The following is a 23,006-nucleotide window of genomic DNA, read 5'->3' as shown; positions in this document are numbered from 1 at the left end:
AAAGTTCTTCACTCCCTGCCTTCAAACATTTATTTTTAATGAAAGCGCTTCCCATGTCAGGGCTTCAGGTCCTCCTTCCTGTTCCTGAACCTGCCGCTGATCTGCTGTTCAGGGGGGAAGGGAGAGAAGGAAAGTGTTGCTTCCTGGCCCTACTCAATCTTCTTCCATCTACACAGACTTTTCCCCTTTCCTGGTCCCCCTCCCCCCCAATTACGGAATGCTCTCCCCAAAGAGGCCAGCCTGGCACTAACAGTGTTATCTTTTTGGTGCCATATTAAGACCTTTATTTTTCTCTCAGAATTTTGGCAGCCTATAATGAATTTTCTATCAGGTCCTGGATTTGACTTATGGTTGATGGTTTAAAATTGTTTTAGATATATGTTGTCTGCATATGTGCTTTCTGTTTATATGTACTTATGTAAATGGATTTACCCTTTGCATAATGTATTTTAATGGTTTTAAACTTTTGTAAACCACCCACAGAGCTTCGGCTATGGGGTGGTACAAAAATGTAACTCCATCATCATCATCATCATCATCATCATCATCATCATCATCATCATCTCTCTATGGCCTTGTTCAACGACACCTTAAACCATGGCTTTAACCATGGTGGTTAAGCCAGAAAGCCAGTCTGTGTTCAGAAGAAACCTTAAACCATGGCTTTAACCACGGTGAATAAAGCAAAAACCCTTATTCACCATGGTTAAAGCCATGGTATAAGGTGTCTTCTGAACGGGCCCTATCTCTAGGCTTGCTCTCTCTCTCCAGCCAATCCCTTTCCTCACCATTTCTCTATTCCCGTCCCTAGCCTTCTCCTTTTTCACTCATCCTAGCCCCTTAGCTTTGCTCTGCATCACCCACTCACCCCTTTACCTCACTGCTTGTACCCCCCTCCTAGCATCTAGCCTCACTCTTTCTCTCCCCTCCCCATCTCTTTTGATTAATAATACTAATACTAATAATATATTTATTTGTTACCCGCCTCTCCATCTGGATCAAGGCGGGGTACAACACAAGTGCAAAACACCATAAAATATTATTATTATATTTATTTGTATCCCGCCTTTTGCCCAATGCTGGGCCTCAAGGCGGCCTTACAAAGTTTAAAATATACATGGGAGGGGAGGGAAACAAAACCATAAACAATTAAAAAAATACACAACAAAATTATAAGACATTAACTTAGATGGAGGGCTGGATTATTCTCCAAAGGCCTGCTTGAACAAAAAAGTTTTAGCTTGCTTCCGAAAGCCTATCAAGGAGGGAGCCAGCCTAGCTTCCCCGGGAAGAGAGTTCCAGAGCACCAGAGCAGCCACCGAGAAGGCCCTCTCCCATGTTCCCACCAAGTGTGCCTGTGAAGAAGGTGGGACTGAAAGAAGGGCCTCTCCAGAAGATCTCAAAGCACGGGCAGGCTCATAAGGGAGAATACGTTCTTTCAAATAACCTGGACCCGAACCATAGAGAGCTTTATAGGTCATAACCAGCACTTTGAATTGTGCCCGAAAACAGACTGGAAGCCAGTGGAGCTGTTTTAACAGGGGAGTTGTATGCTCCCTGTAACCAGCCCCGGTCAACAATCTGGCTGCAGCTCTTTGAACCAGCTGGAGTTTCCGAACACTCTTCAAAGGCAGCCCCACGTAGAGCGCGTTACAGTAATCCAATCGGGATGTAACTAAGGCATGTGTCACCGTGGCCAGGTCCAACATCTCTAGGAACGGGCGCAGCTGGTGCACTAGCTTTAACTGTGCAAATGAACTCCTGGCCACCGCCGAAACCTGGGCATCCAGGCTCAGAGCTGAATCCAGAAGTACACCCAAGCTGCGGACCTGCGTCTTCAGGGGGAGTGTAACCCCATCTAACACAAGCTGAATCCCTATTCCCTGATCTGCCTTTCGACTGACCAGGAGCACCTCTGTCTTATCTGGATTAAGCTTCAATTTGTTCGCCCTCATCCAATCCGTTACTGCCAACAAACACCGGTTTAGCACAGAAACTGTTTCCTTGGAATTGGGTGGAAAGGAGTAGTAGAGTTGGGTGTCATCAGCGTACTGGTGGCACCGCACCCCACAACTCTGGATAACCTCTCCCAACGGTTTCATGTATATGTTAAATAGCATGGGGGACAAAACAGAGCCCTGAGGGACTCCACAGGCCAATGGCCAAGGAGTCGAACAGGAGTCCCCCAGTACCACCTTCTGGGTCCGTCCATCCAGTAAAACAGTGCCTCCAAGACCCATCCCAGCAAGGCGGCCCAGAAGGATACCATGGTCGATGGTATCGAACGCCGCTGAGAGGTCCAGCAGAACCAGCAGGGACACATTCCCCCTGTCCAGTTCCCGGCGAAGATCATCCACCAAGGCGACCAAAGCTGTTTCTGTCCCATAACCAGGCCTGAAGCCAGATTGAAATGGATCTAGATAATCTGTCTCATCCAGGAATCCCTGGAGTTGGGAGGCCACCACACGCTCCAATACCTTGCCAAAAAATGGGATGTTGGAGACTGGCCGGTAGTTATCCAATACAGTGGGGGCCAAGGAGGGCTTTTTCAGTGTGGATCTTACCACTGTCTCCTTCAAACAGGCTGGGACCCTTCCTTTGCGAAGGGAGGCATTGACCACTCCGCTTACCCACTCAGCCAGTCCCCCTCTGGCAGCTTTTATAAGCCAGGAAGGGCAAGGATCTAGTATACACGTGGTGGCTCTCACCAATCCAAGGACCCTGTCCACATCATCGGACTGTGCAAATTGAAAGGTATCCAATAATACTGGACAAGCAGGTGCCAAAGTTACATCCACTGGATCTGCATCAACAGTAGCATCCAAGTCAGAGCGGATCCGAGCGATTTTGTCTGCAAAGTGCTGGGCAAATTGGTCACAACAGGCTGCTGAAAGGTCTGAAATCACTTTTGGGGGGCCAGAGTGTAGAAGGCCCCTGACCACCCGAAACAGCTCTGCTGGAAGGCTCTTTGCAGACGCAATAGTGGCAGAGAAAAAAAGTACAACACAAGTGCAAAACACCATAAAATACATATAATTGATTAAAACATATAAAACAAATACATTATTAAAAAGCAGCACATTATTAAAAGGCATCTTAAAATTAAACTGGATAGGCCTGCTGGAAGAGATCAGTCTTTATGGCTTTCTTAAATTCTGGAAGACGCTTGAGTTGATGAAACTCTCCCGGTAGGCCGTTCCACAATTTGGGAGCGTCAGAAGAAAAGGTCCTTGGGATAACGGTTGTCAGCCTTGTTTTTATTGACTGGAGTAATTTTTCCCAGAGGACCTGAGTGTGTGGGGCAGACTGTACGGGAGAAGGCGATCCCGCAGGTAACTTGGACCCAAACCATGTAGGGCTTTCAAGGTAATAACCAACACTTTATACTTCACACCGGAAACTAATTGGCAGTCAGTGAAGAGATTTTAAGACTGCTGTGATGTGATCACCCCTAGATGTACCGGTGACCAACCTGGCTGCCATATTTTGCCCTAGTTGAAGTTTCCAGGCTAGGTACAAAGGCAGCCCTATGTAGAGCGCATTGCAGAAGTTGAGTTGCAAAGTTACCAGGGCGTGCACTACCATCTTTAGGTCTTCCAACTCTAGGAAGGGGCAAGTTACAAAAGTTTTAAACCATTAAAATACATTATGCAAAGGGTAAAGCCATTTACATAAATACATACAGTATAACTCTTGTAAAGTTCTGACTGGTTCTGACTGAAACCCAGAGCAGATTCACCACTCTAATGACATCAGAGCCACCAGCCTCTACTGGAATGACAATAGGCAGGGTCATGTCTACACTGACTCCAAGTGATAACAGCGAAGGACTCCAAAGCCCATTCGTTGAACTACAGGTCATAAAAAATATGGCCTATGTAACACATAAAGCTAACATGTAATACTGCATTAAAAATGGGATAAAAACTTGCAACAGATCCTCAACGGTATACCTGGTTGTTGTTGCTTTACAGTTGAAGCATAATAGTATACATCAAAATAGATTAGGAATAAATAAAACTAAATTATTCTTGTAGTCACGTTATATGTAATACGATTTGGCTTTTTATCACGTTTATATATCAGGAATTGTGCCTTCTACAGAAAAAGCCACCAATCAACTTCTTTTGTATGTGTTTTTTAAAGCACAGCCAGGATTCAAGAATGGTTTCTATGACATATGCTAACTATGAAATCCAGCACTCATTTATAACAATATTTTGTTTGTATTTTTGTCTCCATCCCTACTTCCAAGTGGCAATTTTAGTAATTTGATCAGAAATCCAACACAGAGAACAGTAACTCAGCACAACATTAGTGTCAAACATCTAAAATGAGATTTTGATTTGCTAGTCTCCTATCCATTACTATAAATCTCTTTGATTCAAAGACATTTGGTGGCAGAGAAGGGTTATAAAATAACGAAAGGTATGCTGCAGCTCAAAACTCACTTGTGCCCTCAGTGAAACTTTCTGAAAGTATAAAAGGGGATTTTTATTTTTATTTTTTTAAAAAAAAAACCTTTGGGGGGGGGTGGAGGTGGGGATGGGTTGCCAATGTTCTCATTCAACAAATCCCCTACCATCCTATTCATTCATATTTAAGCTCAGTGACCAAAGGCTTGATTTGTTTGGAGCAGGAATGCAGGACCCCTTTCAAACCTCAGGCCCAAATTCAATTCCAGAGAAGCTCTGGGCGGGGGGGGGGGGGGGGCGCATTCCAAAGGTGGGTGGGGCTTGAGGCAAAAGGGGCGGGGCCCCAAATACCAGCACATTGTAGCCTAAAGCTTTGCTGCCAGTAACTAAGCCATAGCAGAATCCTTCCATTTCAGATGGGGTTGGGGGTGGGGGAAGAGCTGGAAAAGCACCAAATGACTGGACATTATTTAAAAGGAAGTGAGGGAAGGGGAAGGGGGTGTGATCTTCTGGAGAACCATGCTGAAACCCCAGGAGGGCTGAACTCGGCCCCCGGGCTTGAGTTTCTGCATCCCTGGTTTGGAGGCTACATATTACTTTTGAGTGTAAAGAGATCTTATGTGAAACGCCTGCAATTAAGAAGGCCTCGCTGACTGACAGCCAGGCTGGAGACTTGCACACAAAATCTCTCTTCAGCCTGGGTGGCCCTGGGCAAGCGGTTGCCTCCTGTTTAGTTCCGTACCTGTAATAATAGCCAGCACAAATCTCTTAGTATCGGAGATTCTAGAGTATATTCAAGCTCTTCAATTTTAATAGGGGAGAAATGTGGTGTGTCCCCCCCCCCCCCTTAAATAAAGAAAGCTAACTAAATTCTACAATAGTGATTCAACTACTCTGGAACAGTGTAAAAATGCAAGAATGTTGTAGCAGCTGTAAATTCCTTCAGCAGAAAATCTCGCTGTGCCGGAGGATTGACACCGTATTAATTGCCAGCAACAAAACTTCCCTCTGGCCCAGGTGCAAAAGTGAAGATAGGTGGTAAATGAGACATATTAAGAGAGGATGGTATGGTGATGATAATTAGCTAGCGTGGAGATTAATTAGTTCTTTCGGAGGGAAGGTGTAAAGGCTGCCTTGTGCCTTTACCTCAGGAAGGCATTCTTGCCTGTAAACTCAGCTTCCCTGAATGTGTTCAGCTTGGCTTCAGAGCAACTTCATCTACAGGGCTGCTCCATCCATTTCATGGAAAGAGAGAGTTCCCTGGGTATAGGTGGATGTGATGGACATGGAACACAAGAAGGAACCAAAGTGCACTTTTGGGACAACAGCCAAATGGGGTTGAAAGTGCTTGCATGGATTATCCACCTCCTTCTGCTGCAAAATTGTGATGGAGACATGAAAAAAGGCAAGTAAAGTGAGACCAGATGGAGGTGAACAAAATTATGCATCATGTGGAGAAAGTTGATCAGGAGATATTTTTCTCCCTCTCTCATAATACTAGAGCCCAGGGTCATCCTATGAATCCCATTGGTGGTAGATTCAGGACAGCTCAAAGGAAGGACATCTTCACACAGCACATAGTCAAACTATAGAATTTGCTACCACAAGACAGAGTGATGGTCACCAATTTGTAAAAGGGGATTTCACAAATTCCTGGAGGAGGCCATCAATGGCTACTAGTCCTAATGTCTACGTACCACTTCCGGTATCAGAGGCAGTGTGCCTATGTAAACCAGTTGCTGGCATAAGAAATGCCATCTATCTAGTCCAGCACTCTGTTCACACACTGGCCAACCAGCTGTTGGCCAGGGACCAACAAAGCAGGATATGGCGCAACAGCACCCTACTACCCATATTTCCCAGCAATTGGTGCTTATAGGCTTACTGCCTAAGAAACTGGAAGTATCACACAGCCGTCAGGGCTAGTAGCCATTGATTGCCTTCTTCTCCAGGAGAGAGCTGTTGCATTCATCTCCTGCTTGTGGTATTCCCATGGGCAGCTGGTTGGCCACTGTGTGAACAGAATGCCGGGCTAGTTGGACCTTGGTCTGATCCAGCATGTTCTTATGAACTGCACTGCAGCACAGATCAGCTACCTTAAAATTAGCCACTGAAAGCTATTTAATCTGCACAGTACAGTTTTTTAATACAGTTATAGTACAGCTATTTAATCTAAACCACAGTACAGTTTAGGGGGACCGATCCAGTTCCATTCTTGCCATGAGAAATGATGTGGATCATCATTCAGTCCTCTCCCTCTATTTACAAGGCAAGGATTGGGATTCCATTCGCTATACTGCCAGGGACTGCTTCCATTAGAGTGCCCTCAGCAGCTATTTTAAGGAGAGGAGTCCTCAGCAATATGGGAAGCAAGCAGGAAGGGGAGATGCTCAGACTCCATATATGAATGCAAGTTGATTCTCTTAAAATGGATGTAGCAGCCATTTTAGAGAGCCAACCTACAGAGTCCAACAACATCCCTATCTTTCTCTGGGCAAGGGCCTTGTCAAGGGATGGGGAGGGATCCCACTATTCTTATGATAGAGATGCTTACTTACCACGGGGAGCACACCTTTCTTGGTGATGTTTCAGGCTCCCTGAAACATGCTTTTGTGCTACAAAATTCAAGCACCGTGATTTTTTAGCGCTGCGCCCTCCTTAAACGCATGGCAAAGTATGCTCACAAAGGAGCTCCATATGGGATTCTGCATCAGGAGCAGACAGAAAGAGGATCTGAAGTATGTAACAGTTATTAGCAAGATTCACATTCTGATCTTATGTTCCCATGTCATAAAGAAATATCTGGAGGCAGCCCCTTCCAGAGAAATGTGGGCTCAGCATGTTGCAGCGGCAAAGAGAAATTTGACCCTATTCTGTTCATGCAACAGCAAGCAATGAACATCTCACAACTTTAAATGCACACAGAGCTCAGAAATGTAGCTGTTTATTCACATTCAGTGAAATTTAATACTGATACCGATATTTTTAGACTGTTAACTTCATCCCATCTGTCTTCTCTTTTTGCAGAAGTTCAGCCTCAAATCTAACACACACAATAAACCCCATGCAAATATTAATGATACATTATAATCATCCCATCATAGATGAATGTCAGAAAGTGGCTCTTAAATCCCTTGGCTTATTCTATATTAAATACAGATATAAAAAGGCAAATTTGTTTATTCTGAGCTTCTCTCATAAAGGAGATCAGGCATAATAGAGTACTTTCAAGATTGTATAGAATGTGCTTTTTTCTTTATTTGTTGGATACTTACAGCTTCTTGACTTGGAGCATAAAATGACTTAATGTTGACTCATCATCAGTGCTTCTTGTAATGTAGTTTCATCTGAGAATTGTTTAGCTATGTACAAAGCTAGACTGATCTCCCTTTGAAGGAAAGTATTAATGGCATGCCTTTAATTTTCTAGGCATCTGCTATACTTCGTTTGGTGGGAAAATCTACCAGTTCCATTAAACTTGTTTACAAATCCTTTCATGCTCTTTCCTCCATTTAAGCTATTGCTGCATTTCTGACATGTTTCCAGGAAAACCATTAATCAAGCAATGTATTAAACAGATAGGGCAGTGAACTACTCTCACTGAATTTAATGCTGCAAACTTTTTATCCAAACTGATGGTATTACCCATCTTCCTCCCCCCAACAGAATCTTTGGTATCTGTTTACTGACTACAAGCCTAAGCTATTCCAAGGTTGTGTCAGATATAATATCTCACAGTTTCTGAACCATTGTTAAGACATGAGATTTTCTCTGAATTTGTCTTTCAGGGTTATAACAGCTGAAGCAATAATTAGAGTTGGGCTGCTAACTCTGGTTTAGAGCAAACTATACTTAGTGATCAATCTAGTACAGATGTAATAGTGATCATATGGTGGTAGGGTGACTATATGAAAAGGAGGACAGGGCTCCTGTATCTTTAACAGTTGCATAGAGAAGGGAATTTCAGCAGGTGTCATTTGTATATATAGAGAACCTGGTGAAATTCCCTTTGCATCACAACAGTTAAAGATACAGGAGCCCTGTCCTCCTTTTCATATGGTCACCCTATGGTAGGAGACTTTAGAAAGAGAAAAAGTGGGAGGAACATGCAAGCCCAAAGGGAAAGGAAGAGCCTGGGTAGAGTCTCAATACTTTAAATTAAGGGCTTTTCTACATTAAAACAAAAATCCCACATCCTTACTGGGGCTTCATCTTCTGGAGTCTTTGCAGGATTACCATCAGCATAATGCATGCACTTCCTCCCTATTTTCAACAGTTTATTCTGAATGCTGACTTCTCCAGTCTTAACAGTATAAACAGCAGCCTTGAAATCCCAAACATTTACTTCCATCACTTTCCACAATATTTATCCACTCTAAATAAAAGTTTAGTTTTCTGGAGTATTTTACTTTATAGTTTGAAATTTTCCCCTTTCTATGTCTATGGGGCCAGAATCCAAAGGCTACAGGTTGGATCTAGAATAAATTATACTTTAGAGTAGACCCACTGAACTCAATGATATTGAAGTTAGTCATGACTCATGACTAACTCAAGTCCCACTGATTTCAATATTTCTGCTCTAAGTATGACTAAGTTTGGTTCCAGCCTTACAAGTGGTAGCGTGAAACCCCTAGAACTAAGATGGAACTCCAACAACATACGCTACAATCCTTCCACACAAGCATTAAATTTCACTATGGAAGCATATGGCTCATGTCTGAATTTGGAACATCTACAGGAGGGTAGCAGAGGTTTCTTTATGTAACAAACATGGTACATTCATGGCATCATGTCTTACAACAGCCCAAATGCTGATGCTGTTGCACAAAAATAAGAGATGAAACATCTCTTGCTTGTAGGGGTGAATATTGTATCAACATATCAACTTCAAAATGCATTCTTCAGACTAAGTTTTAACTAGATACGACAACATGATGGCCCAACATGCAAGTTAACTACAAGGACTGTGTTAATTAACGGCTTAGTGGAGCATGGCAGTAATTTCATAGCCCCGGCAATTCCCCTCGCACCAAAAAAGCGAAGTATCTTAAATAATCCAGTTAATTCATTGTGCATTTGATGCACTTAAATGAAATGAAGAACATCATCACTGCCACTGGTGGAAAAACATGTTTTCAGAGATGAAAGATGCAAGACAGTCAAATTCAATAAATGAAGTATGCATATTTTCCCCCACTGTCACATGACGTTCTGGTGTTGGTTTGGAGCCCAGTAATTGTGCGTGAAATGCTGCTCCTTGAATGGGATTTTTTACATTGCTTTCCCGGCCCCACTGTAGCCCCCGGCACCCCTCTGAAAAGCCCACACCGGGGATCAGGGAATCCTCAGGCATGGTGAGTAACACAGCACAGGGGGCTGCAGGGGGAAAAGAGAGTCTGAAGAAATCATCTGCAGTCAGGAGTGCACATCCAAATCATCGCCTACTTTTTGTTTTTGCTCCATGTTTTAAACCACAATAAATATAAATTTTTCTTCCCATATTCATATCACTGTAATCATATACCATAATCAATGGCAATATCATTAATAAACCATGGAAATACCAAACCGTGAGAACATGACTCAGTCTAGAGATCCATCACTTTTTATTATGACAGGCGTATGACTAGCCTTCTTTTCTCTCCTATTTATACATCTTTCCCTTATTAAGTAGTATCGTATCTCAAGTTAAAAGCAGGTAGTAGGAACGCTACAAGATCTTTCCTGGCCTCAGCAGTCCTTCAAGTGAACTGATGAGAGAAGAAAGGGGAGAGATTAAAAATGATAGCGTCATGGAAGAGTGTTTTAATTTAATCTGCTGAAGTGGCACATACTGTATTCTACTGCCTTTTGGTCATTGTAATTTGAAGGACTATTGCTAAGACAACTTTCAACTACTGAAGAATAAGGCTGCACATGCAGAACTTAGATTACTAATAGAAAACATACACTTCTTCGCACTAAGCTCCAACTTAGAACTGGCCTGGAAGTTCTGTTAGAATCAACGGTCAGGTTCACATGTTAAGCTAAGCCACCCTGCAAATAAGCCACCATGGGCTGGTTGTTTGCAAAAGAAGCTACAGTATGCCCAACAGATGATCAGGCTTGCTGTGGTTTGGTCTCTCTCTCAGTCCTGCAGATGGCTCTAGCACATACCCCAGGTGCCTATACAGCAGGACCTATCTTGTCTCCTAGTTCCGGCCCCTTTCCCTCTCTGATTGCTACCCCTTTTCGTTCCCCAGCTTGCTTTTTCCGCAGAGTTTCGGAAGTATACAAACAGGGTCGTTTTGTTTTGTTTTTAAAATTGTTTTCCTGTTCCTTTGCAAGTGCGGAGGAGCGCCCTTGCAAAAGAGCACCCTTGCAAAATTAACAGCATTAGTAAATGAAAGAACAATAGTGTCCTCTTCCCATTCAACACTTCCCTGAGTCTCCAGCAAGCCCAGAAAGGGCGAGATATTGCCCTTCCATTTCACAGCTCCTTTCCAGGGCGGCTGTGAAAAATAATAATAATAATAATTATGAACATGTTAGTGTACTCCCAAAGCACCAATTATTTTTTTTAAAAAAATTGGTGAAACAAGTAACGGTCCCTCTAAAGTGACATTTGGGTATTGGTGGAGGTGTCGTCATTGGCGAGAGAGGCTGGAAGCAGCACTGGCAAGATAGCGAAGAGCGCCATGGGCTTTATTGCTGCTCTTGTCAAGTGGATCAACAGCCGATCCTGGCAACCCACAATACAATTGCTTCCTTGGGTTTGGATGACACAACACCCTACCATGGGTATGAACAACCGTACAAGAAGCCATGAGTTCTCAGGCTGGGTTGTTGGTGAAAATTTAGCCACTCTCCAGAGAACGCAAGGGGTTTGGACAACACAGCAACCCACCATGGCTGACAGCCCATGGTGGATTGTTGTGTCATGCAAACCCAGTCAATGTATTTTCAATCTCTGGAGTCGGGGAAAGTGTAAGCTGCTCTTTGATATCTCCACTGCTATTCCACCATGATGTTCATCTGGGATAGACAACCTGTGGTCCTCCAAATGCTTTGGCTTATAACTCCCATAATCCTTCACTATTAGCTATGATGGCTGGGGCTAATGGCAGATGTAGTCCAAAACATCTGGAGGATTACAAATTGCCCACCCCAGTGGTAGGTGTTTTTTTTTATTATTAGAAATCTGAGATTCACCAAAGGTAGTAATAAAGAATTAAAGAATTCTGAGCACAGATGTGTGTGTTTTTTTAAAAAAATCAGCAGTACAATTCAGGGTGAGGAATAGAGGTATGATGCTGATGGTATTGTTAAAAAAAACGGTAGTCCTTACCGATCTGCTGCAAATCACCCAGAAATCTACCAGAAGATCTGCACCTACCTTCCGCCTACTCCTGGCCTGCCCTGGCTCATATCTTTAACAATGAGTACCTGCGTGTCTTCCCCAACACTCCATCGCCCTGTGTATTTCTTATACTAGCGATCATAGTATGTTCAGTCAGTACCGGGATTACTAATACAACAAGTACACAAGTCAAGCAGCTAATGCACAGAGCCCTTGCCTCAGATGCAGACGCACAGCAGGTGTGTGTGTGTGGGGGGGGAACCATCCTGCCCTTCATAAACAAGGGCAAGCCTTGCCACAAAGAGAGTCAGACGATTCTGCTCAATGGGGTGGGCTGTGGTGTGTTGGGAGGGATGGGGGGTCCTCAACATTTTGAGCAGAGGGACTTGGAAGGCCGATTGTTGACCAACCTATTATGTAATTTCTGTTCCTCATACTGGACTTGAAAGTGATTTTATTCTGTCATAACTGTTCTAGCTGAAAGAAAAACAATAAGCACTATAACACACACACACACACACACACACACACACACACACACACACACACACCTTCACATATATAGGGTTTTCACTGTACAGGAAAGCAGGGGTAGCCTATGAAGCCCTCATTACAGGTGATTAGAGTAGAATTTCCAACCAATTATGCTGCACTTAAATAGTGGAGATCATTCATATTTGATGGTGAGTCCTTCTAATCAAGGAATACAGTATGCCAAATTTCTCCCTAAGGAATGAAATGTCTTCAATTAACAAAATGGAATTCTGGATATCTATAGGCAATGATATATTTTTCTGTGTGATGATCAATAAAGTCTTGACTTTCATAATTTCCATATATAGTTCTAAGCCCATTTCGTGATGCCAGCCTCACTTCTAATTTGGTTTATCTGGTATATCAACCTGAAGTTTAGGTGTCATACTCCTACAGCATTGGCCAATGTAACGTTTGGAACGTCTTACGCTCCATCTCTCAGAGGCATAACAACTGCTAGAGATCAAGTGGCAAGAGCTCTCCTGCTCACTGAAGACTGATAACAATCCACAGGAATTCAAGTCTCACGCAAGGGCTTCCAACCATGTACCAGCCAGACAAACCTTGCACTCCAGCAAACCAGTGGCAACACGGTTTCACAGTGCAGGATTAGGCTTATACAACCCCCCTCCAAAGTATTGAAAAACATGTAAGAGGTGTGGCAGGGTTGCACAGGTTATCTCTGCTCCTGCAGTGTGCCACGCTTATGCCCTGGCCATTACCACCTGCAGCGGAAATGCATCCCCACCAATGTACACACGGAAAGCTCTTCCACGTGAGGAAGGACCTTAACCCAGATTCACTCCTCACAAGAAGGATCTCTACATGAGAGCCAATGTGGTGTAGTGGCTAAAGTGTTGGCCTGGGAGTCGAGAGATCAGGATGGATCCCATGGAAACCCACTAGGTGACTTTAGGCCAGTCACAGACTCTCAACCTAACCCATCTCATAGTGTTGTTGTTGTGAGGATAAAGTGGAGAGGAGGAGGATTATGTACAACACCTTGGGTTCCTTGGAGGAAAAAAGGGGGGATATAAATGCAATAATAAATAAAAATAATAATGCATACACCAATACACCTTTCCCAATGTTAGCTGAATGTGTAACTGCTTCAGGTGCACCAACAGGGGCAGAGACTAGGCAGTGCAGGCCCCTCACAAGTTCTTTATATTTGGTCTCTAAAAACGCTGGTTTTGTAAGCATTAAAAGAAGCATGCTTATTTTTCTTACTAAAAAAAAAAAAAAATTCAGGGCATGCAACAAACATTACAGTGTATCCTTATCTGCTAGTTAGGGGTCTTCCTGTTCAGAGGTCTAGCCAGCAAGCCACACCCTCTTCCAGCAGGCAATTCTATCCTCCTGTCTCCCACTCCTCACCATTTTCTCTTTTCTTTTCTAACTGATAGTCAACGTTGTTGTTGTTGTTGTATCCTGCCTTTTTCCAGTACTGGGAGTCAAGATGGTTTACAAGATTAAAATATATACAATTTAAACATATGAATATAAATTTACAAAAGCAAAAATAGAGTTAAACTCACAGTAAAATTAAAAAATATTTAGGTGTGTTTTTTTTTTAAGAAGCAGTTACAATTAAAAGGGGGAAAAAACTAATACATTAACACAGGTCCAGAGTATTTCCAAAAGCCTGCTGGAACAATTTTATTTTTGCCTGCCTCCAAATATGTAACAAACAGGGAGCCAGCCTAGCCTCCCTGGGAAGGGAGTTCCAGAGCCTTGGAGCAGCCACCGAGAAAGCCCTCTCCCGCATATTATTATTATTATAATTTATTTATATAGCACCATCAATGTACATGGTGCTGTACAGAGTGAAACAGTAAATAGCAAGGCCCTACCGCATAGGCTTACAATCTTACATACCCATCAGGCGTGCCTGGGATGTTTGTGGGACTGAGAGAAAGGCCTCCTCAGAAGATCTTAGGGCACGGGCAGGCTCATATGGGAGAATACGGCCTTTCAGATAACCTGGACCCAAGCCGCATAGGGCTTTTTAGATGATAACCAGCACTTTGAATTGTGCCCGGAAACAGAATGAAAACCAGTACAGCTGATGTAACAGGGGAATTGTATACTCCCTGTAACCAGCACCAGTCAACGTTTTCCTCTATTAAGCAGACCCAGTCTTTAGTACGCTGAGGAGGGGGGGATTTTGACCCTCGATGTGTTTTTAAAAATATGTCTTGATATGACTACTGTTGCTATAGTTATTGCCATTGTTGTGGCTGCTGGTTTTATTGTTGGCTTTTATTACTGTTTTCATTACTATTTTATTGTGTTTATGTTTTTATCATTTTAAATATTTTAACTATTTTTATGTATTTCATTGTTGCGAACCACCTTGGGAGGGCTTCTGCCCTGAAATGCAGCCAAAAAAAGTTTCCAATAAATAAATAAATACTTTTTGTGTGCGCTTCTGCAAATGTTGCCATTCTCGCAAGTGCATTAAGACAGCCTTCTTGCTTCTCAGCGGCCCTGCTTTGGCCCCATCACTGCCAACACCCACTGCTGGTGTTCGCTATTAGAAGGACTGATACCGAGAAAATGACATAAACCTCTGGAAAATGACATAAACCTCTGGAAAATGACATAAACCTTTGAACAACGGTGTCTGCCATACTGTAAGTTCTGTTCTATGTCTTTACATTGATTGCAACCCGCTCAAGAGTCTCTGGGATTGAATGGGATAAAGATTCAAAGAAATCCGAACTGCATATGAAATTGTGCTTATTACCTTTACCTACTTCAGACTTCTAGAACAGAACGTGCCTCGGCTTTAAAAATCGCATGCAGCAATATATTTATATTTACTTACTACAACGCAATTTAATTTTCCAGGCTTGTTTATAGCCACTGCAGATTTCACTCCATTACTAGTCAACTTACTTAGCCTCTTAGCAGCCGCAAGAGCATCATTTGCCGTGTCAGCCACGAAGAATCTCTGAACTGTGACCCCGTGATCAGCCATCAGTTTCTTACTCTGGTATTCCTGCAGGTTTAGCCATCGTCTAGGGGCTAATTGAACAGCCTACAGAAATGAAATGGGGGAAGGGGAAAATCATAATGTTCATCATGCACAGTTCATGCAACAGTCAACTGAGCTATTAAGCCTCATAGTTCCGGTCACTTGCAACCAGCAATAAACATGGCTGGAAAATATTGAATATTTTGCAGGAAGTACACTATCTGCATTTTTTATGTGCAAAATATTCTAAAAGAACACCAGTGAATGGTACTATTTTAATATTATTTTATACAAGGAGGCTTGCAACCTAAGAGCACACCTGGAGAAAATTAGCTGAGTATTTGAGGTTTTTCCTTTTCCACATTCGTGAACTATAAAAACACAATTATCAAGTGATTAGATCAGGTTGCAATACTGTTCATGCTTCCATGCCGTCAAGTCCCACTCATACTAATGGGATTTATGCTTGTGTAACTGTGAGATTTCCATGGCTGGGGAAGAAGCTGGAAGTGGCCGGCCAAGAGGCCGACCAGCAGGCATTGGAGGAAGCAACACAGCATGGTGGGAGGGAGAAAGAGAGTGGCAGGCTTTGAGGCTGGCCAGTTGGTCAGGCATGCGATGGCAGGCCCTCTGGGTGTGCAGAGCGGAGCACTTCATTCCTCTTCTTATGCCTCACCGCCTGATGAACCCACATCAGGCTGTGTCATTGTAGCACCAGCCCTGTCCAAGACACAGGATCCCAAATCTTTAAATGACCATTGTGGAGCAAGGAACTTCAACGGGAGATTAGAGCAAGAGGCTGTTGAGTTAGAATTTAGCAGAAGGTTGAATTCTATCACCAGAGACTTGAATTGGAATAATGGATTTTTTATCACACTACGTGTGTTAATTGACTTCCCAAGTGCCAAGATGTTTGTTATCAGCAACAGCTGCACTGTAAATGACCACTGTTAATAATGTCACTGTCACCGTCAGTACTTTCTGCATTGAATTTCCTTCTGATCTAACTGTTTATAATTCTTCTCCTCTAACACCCACCATATGTCCTGCATAAAAAAACAGAAACTCTCCGTAATATTCCGTGCTTCTGAAGAAATGGTCTAGTCCATGAAAGGTTATGCCAGAATAAATTTGTTAGTCTTTACGATGCACTACAAGAAACTTCCTTGTCGGGTAATTGTAATGAGACTGGCTTATTCATCCTTCAACTTTAGCCCATCAGCCTTCTCCCCCAATATGCCTTGATGTAGCAGGCCAAACCCTGAAAATGCTTCCCCAGCCTCAATGAGCTCCTGAAAGTAAATAGCAATTAGAAGTCAACCTAAACAACTGGAGCTCTCCCCAGCAGTGCTGTAATTATATTTCTTGTCCTATGGAAGACAACCTCCTTATAGAGAGATGAACTGACCCCCTCTGGCAGCTAACCTGCTAGAATCAAACAGCTGTTCATCAAGTTAAACCACTGGAGGCGTGCTGGAGTCCACCAGTTGGGACAAAACAGACACACAAGAAATATTTATGACATTAATATCTTGATGTTAAACAGCATACGATAAAAAAAGCATTATCCCTAAACAATTTCGTATTACAAACAAATTCTCAATTATACACACGCGCACACACGGCTGTTATGCAATATTAAAGCCTTATATCAAAACTCACCACCATCACATGTCTGCTGCCACTACTTGCTTTACAGCTACACATAATGGAAGGAAAAAGGAAAGGAACCTCTCCTGCAAGCGCTTGAGTCATTGCTGACTCCTAGAGGGACGCCTGCATAATGAAAGATGGCTATTAAAAAGCCTGTCCCTGCTCCAAGCCCACGAAGAGAGACTTTGGTCTTTGTAGGTTGTGATAATGGGAAACTCACACAGAAGTTAAACGACCCAAACTGTCAAGAATGGGTTGGATCTTTTTGCAATGATTTGGTATTTCAAGAATGTTTCAAGAAAAATGTCAAAAAGCTACCGGGGGGGGGGGGGGGAATAGATTTAAGGCTTCGTTATGTACAAAGTCTTGGTTATTGGAAAACCCTCCCTCGTGGGGTTCGGGAGGAGAAAAATATAACATCTTTCAAACACTTCCTGAAAACACATCTTTTTAGACAAGCTTTCCCTGGATTATAACTTTTTCTTGTTTCATATGACATTTTAAATTTTTTATAGCTTTAAATTTTGTCCTTTGTGTATTATGGTTTAAATTATGAACTGCCCAGAGAGCCTTGGCTGTTGGGCAGCATAAATAAGTGAGAAAATAAATAAATATATAAATAAAAGCAACAGTATTTGAAAAGGTGGTCCACAAACACCCAATTGTCCAGGAATTCGCCACATGGTGAAACTTTACCATGTATTTGGAGCATTCTATGGCCCAGATTGGAAGGACATATTTCAGCTTAGAAAGCATAGATATGCACAGCTCTTGGACCTCACTATGCAACTTCCCTCCTCCCTTCTCAGAGCTCATAAGAAGAGCACAAAACAGTTTGACTACTGATGGAGACAGAATAAACACGACTGCGGTGTTGTAAAAAATATCTATAAGTTTTCAAATTTATATTTACTTCAAAAAGTAATCCATTTTGTTGTACAGCTCCTGATGAAGGATTTCCAGATGCGAAACGTTGAGTGTTGTACAAGTTTGGTTGAAAGTTTTTTGAACGTTTTTTTTATATTTCGGATAAGAAAAATAAAGAAACCTCTTTTGACATTTCATAGCACCAGAGCTAGTCGCCTCTTTTTCTCATAGCCTCATAAGAAGAGCCATGCTGGGTCAGGCCAAGGGTCCATCTAGTCCAGCATGTAATTGTAGTTTCCAAGTATGTCTGAAGTGGGGGGGAAATGGTTTACACAATAGGTGAAATTGTTTAAGCTTAGAAAAAAGGAGACATGATAGAGGTGTACAAAAATATGCATGGTGTGGAGAAAGACAACAAAAAGCAATGCATGCTTTTACTGCAGTTTCCTTTTTGTTGCTTTTTGCACTTATGACGCTGTACGTGCTGGATCTAGGGTCGGAACTGAGCTTGCACAAGCTTTCACAAACGAAGTCTTTTCCCGTCCCCCTTTTCCATTCCATTCTAGCTAAAGAAGAGCTGCTTGGCTCTACACAGGGCCTGTGTGTGGTCCTCTGCCAACGTCTCTCCTTCATACCCATGCTCTTTGAGCGAAAGCCAAACACCACTGCAGAAGGGGAATGGAGTTGCACAGATGCTTAGAGCTGTCAGAGGTGACCTTGAGGCATGGAGCCAACTTCGCTGCACAGTTAGCTGGGGTTCGTGACAGGCTCTTTGTTTGCCTTTGCAACTAAGGAGCAGCCAGAGCCAGGAGCTCTGGAGGAAAGGAACAAACGGACCGAGAGGAGAAGAGGCGTCTGAGACAGAGGCAGAAGAGAATGGACCGCTTCACCTAAGTCATCCAGGCTCTTCCACAAGGGAGAAAAAGAAGAAGAGAATTGCCCATCTTGAAAATCTTTGTTTATCTCCATCTAGAAATGGCAAATACTATGTGAAAATGATGGCGCTGCAAAAGGGGGAGGGGATAAAGGGAACAGATAGTAAGCTTTTTATTCTTTCACTCCAATCCTGGGGGGTCAGTTTTGGCATTATGTTCAGCAATATTTTTCCAGGCATTTGGAATCCTTCCCACAACTGCATCTGTTGCTTTTTTATTACATGATGGGCCTGTTCAGATGGCACTTCAGGCTCAGTGGTTAGCGAAACTGTGGTTCTCTGGGGTTAGCACTAACCACAAACCATGCTGATGCGCACAACACTTAAAGCCATTATTAGAGCCGCTAACCCTGCTGCAGACGGTACGACTGTGGGTGGTGTGTGAGCAGGGTTTAGCAACTCATCGCACAAGACGTCTAAACCTTGCTGTTTAACCAAAAGCCTTAACCAGCAGGGTTTAAGGTGATTTCTGACCCTATAATTCATTCTAGATCTGACCTAGAAAATTGTTCTGGGTGACTAACGTCTAGCATCACAAAGACTCCTTGGGGGATGAACTTGCCATTTGGGATTCTGCTAGTCCATGGAAATTATTATTATTATTATTATTATTATTATTATTATTATTATTATTATTTATGTACCGCCCCATAGCCGAAGCTCTCTGGGCAGTTTACAAAGATTGATGTATTGATGCTACTATAACACTTTATTTGTGACAATTTCTGGTACCAGAATTTTAATTGAGAAACATTATAGCTTTAGCCAAATCCATGGATTCTAGAAATGTCAAATAATTATTATTATTATTATTATTATTATTATTATTATTATTATTGTATTACATCCTTGATGCCTCAATACTGGGCATCAAGGCAGCCAAGTACTAGGTTAGTTGCTCCACTTACCATTCATATCTTATGATACCCCAAAATAAGAACAAACCACGACACAGAGAGCACATTGTTAACCTACTGTGCTGTTAAAATAACCTGAAGTGTTTGTTACTTTGGGAGTCTGGTGAGCTGGATGAATCACTGGACTGAGCCAACAGACTTTTTATTTCTGTTGATGTAGCTACTTGAACCATTCTCAAAAGAGATCCAACTTTTTTCACTGAACAGTAAGTAGGACAATCACCACAGAATGCCCACAGAGCTCAACTGTCAGAGATATTCCAACATATGATGGGCGTTACAGTAACAATACTTTGGAAAGACCAACTTTTGCATGGGTCGGTGGCTCTTTACACCTCCCAGATTACAGAGTGCAGTGAGGATCTCTTAGAATGGTATTTGGCAATGTTCATACGGGGTAGGTTAATTCTATTGTCTAAATACACTCCAAGAAACTTACATTATTTATGTTCTCATTATAGGTCTAATTAAGCACCTTGAGGCCTACTTAATGGCTCAATGTACTCTGAAAGTGCCAGTCATTAGCATAGCTGCTTCACTCTAGCTGCAACATTACGACAGCTAAAAATGACCATTACATTGTATAAGCAGTAAGACACCGGCCCAGTGTGGTCATTCTAAAAGCGTGCAAGATCTGCCCGCAAAGAGGGAGAGCAAGGATGCACACAGCAGCTCTGCCTCCCCTCTCTCACATCCTCATTACTCTCCATGTGAAGACGGAGACTGTCAGCGCCACATCCTAAATCTCATGGAGAGCCTCCACAGATACAGGAGACTCCCCACCATAAGGAGTTGTCCTCTATGCGTAGAGGGCAGCAAGGACAAAACAGAGGAAAGAGGAGCTAGAGTGCTCATCCTTGATTTCCCTCCTTAGGCATTCTACATGCATTTAGAATGGCCAGCAAGGATGCAAGACAATAGGAAGACCTGATTAGAAGGCAACAAAGCAGAAACTATTTATGACGGGAAAATGTGATGTACAAGTTGGATGTAAGCGACTTTGCTCTTGCATCCAAGAAATATACCTTCTTGTCACAGCCTACAGCTACATCATCTGTAAAATTACTCTCTCACACTCTTCATAGATACTTTTATTAACTCATTGTCAAGCCAGCTTTTTATATTTAAAAAAAACCCAAGAATAATCTGTATCCCTGTTATCCACACAGAAATGTGTGTCCACGTTCACAAAGGGAACAAAATTACAGCCTAGCTTCCACAATACACATGATTCTTCATTTTTAAGATGCAGATATAGGAGGGAAGAAGCCCAGTAGCAGGAACTGCCCTCACACTGGGTGCATCCATTTTGACGCCATGACGACTGGACACAGGGCGGAGTCTGCTGCCCTTCTGGACCCAAATGGATGCTCATGACATCCCCATCTATTATATCCAAAACAGAGAATGGTAGCTTAATGTTGGTTTACTAACTAGGATGTCAGACCACAGTTCAATCATGATTTAAGATCCTGGTTAGTAAGCCAAAGTTAAATCAGAGTTCCTCCATGATGCACATAAGGGTAATTCTGGTTTAAACAAAGTAGAAGTACCAAAACCATCACACAAAGTCAGAATAGTGGCATGGAAGGGGAGTATGGGCCTGACACTCATTCCCAGTTTGCTAAACCATGAACATCATGTCTGAACCAACCTACTATCTCACATCTCTTCAAGTCATAGCCAGGTGGCTACAACTAAAAGACTGTTCATCTTCAAAATGCAAGAAGGGCCTGCTGTTTTTGTCACAACAGACTAACAATGTTAGAGACGAGAGCAAACACCTCCAAGCTTGGACCCACAGGAGAACTTTGGTGGCTTGTAAAACCCTACCTAAAAAGAGAGAAGCACTTTGGCAGCCCCTGAATTCTTCTCGACCTCAGATCAAAATCTGAGGCGAAGTACTTCTCTACCACACCTTCGCCAGTGTCCCAGCCCCCAAGACATTGTCCCTTATTTCCTAACAAGTAGCAATGGACACATGAGAGGAGAGGAGAGAAGGGAACCTTTTCCCTTCTCTTCCTTCTCCCTCTCTGATCTGCCTCACATTCTGATTAGCACGAAGTCCAAAGCTATTGGAAAACCATGGAAAACATTGTCCTGTCTTGTTATATCTCCCATGGGCCTCTATGCTTTGCGCTCTCTCTCTCTCTCTCTCTCTCTCTTCTAACTGAGCACCCAACAGTGCTGCTGTTCCTGCCACTGATTGTCAGGAGAAGCTATTTGGGGAGAACTGCTAGCAAGAGATTTTGGGACTGGCTGGGCTTATTCCTTCTAAGCCTTGGATTAGCTCAGAAAAAATATCACAGTTTTTCTGATTTCCTTCCAGAAGAACTCAGATCAGTTCTGATTTTATCTGAGGAGAGCTTGGGACAGCAGGGCCACCCCTAAACACCAAAATGCTTTAGGGTAGCCATGCCTTTTGCTTCATAGAGGACAATCCTGTGTTTGAAGGACTCCTGTCTAGTCCAATTCTGGTTTAAAGATAAAGAACCATCAGAAAGTTGTTCATCCACACTTAGCATCTGGACTGCAGGTTGAGGAGCTGTACAAGTCCCCACACAAAGCCTTTCCCACTAAGCTGTATCGTATTTCTATTTAAATCTGAGTGATTATTTCTAAACTTATGACTATACGTATAAATTAGCACATGATTTTTAAGGAAAATCTGTGCCCTCTTTTGCCTTTTTTGGACTTGCATTTCCTCTTTTTTTTCCTGCAACCCTACTATATTTGAAGAGTTCATAAGGTCATTTTTCTATTCTGTAATGTAGATAATGGTCCCATACATGTTTAGAAGACAATAGAAGTGCAATTGTTTGCTTTCTATGTATTATTTAACACTGCAGCACAAATGTATCACCTTTCTGTATAAACCTCCCAGGGCAATTTGCAATAAAATCTTCCGGCAAGCTCAGCAACTTGCAACCTGATCCTTGACATATTTACTTGGATGTAAAGCAAGGAACTATTCCTGGGGATGACAAATATGAAGAAATCATAAAAATCTTAACACATTGTCAATGGAAAGCCAAAAAACCATACGAGCCAGGCATTCTTATTTATCACCATCTCCCTTTGCAGACAGAAAAAGTTCTAAGAGTCAGGCAGCTACTTTCCAGCCTGAATTTCAACTGAGACAGGCTTTCAATCAGGATTTTTCACAATATACAAACTCTTTGTGATAAATGAACTGCTGGTGAAGATGAATGAATGCACCCTACCACTGCATACAACAGTCATTGATTATCTGTACACTTTGGAAATCAGTGGAAATTGACTGCACATTAAAAGCTCTGCAGAGCTGAAGAATACGTGTTAAAAAGTTACATTACAAGCTCCAGAGAAAGAAATGCTCATTCTAAAG

General features: G+C 42.5%; 1 protein-coding gene across 1 annotated transcript in view; it reads right to left on the bottom strand.

The window, feature by feature from the left end:
* The window catches only part of SUCLG2 (succinate-CoA ligase GDP-forming subunit beta), a 230,286-nt gene that overhangs the window by 164,255 nt on the left and 43,025 nt on the right, over positions 1-23,006 (bottom strand). Inside the window, exon 2 of the mRNA XM_063122034.1 lies at positions 15,190-15,331. Within this exon, the coding sequence (XP_062978104.1) occupies positions 15,190-15,331 (142 nt within the window). The remainder of the gene's footprint in view (positions 1-15,189; positions 15,332-23,006) is intronic.

The sequence above is a fragment of the Elgaria multicarinata genome, chromosome 3 (assembly GCF_023053635.1).
Source record: "Elgaria multicarinata webbii isolate HBS135686 ecotype San Diego chromosome 3, rElgMul1.1.pri, whole genome shotgun sequence".
Lineage (NCBI taxonomy): Eukaryota > Metazoa > Chordata > Lepidosauria > Squamata > Anguidae > Elgaria > Elgaria multicarinata.
Note: the sequence above shows the minus strand (reverse complement) of the source record. Positions and strands in the feature narration are given on the sequence as shown.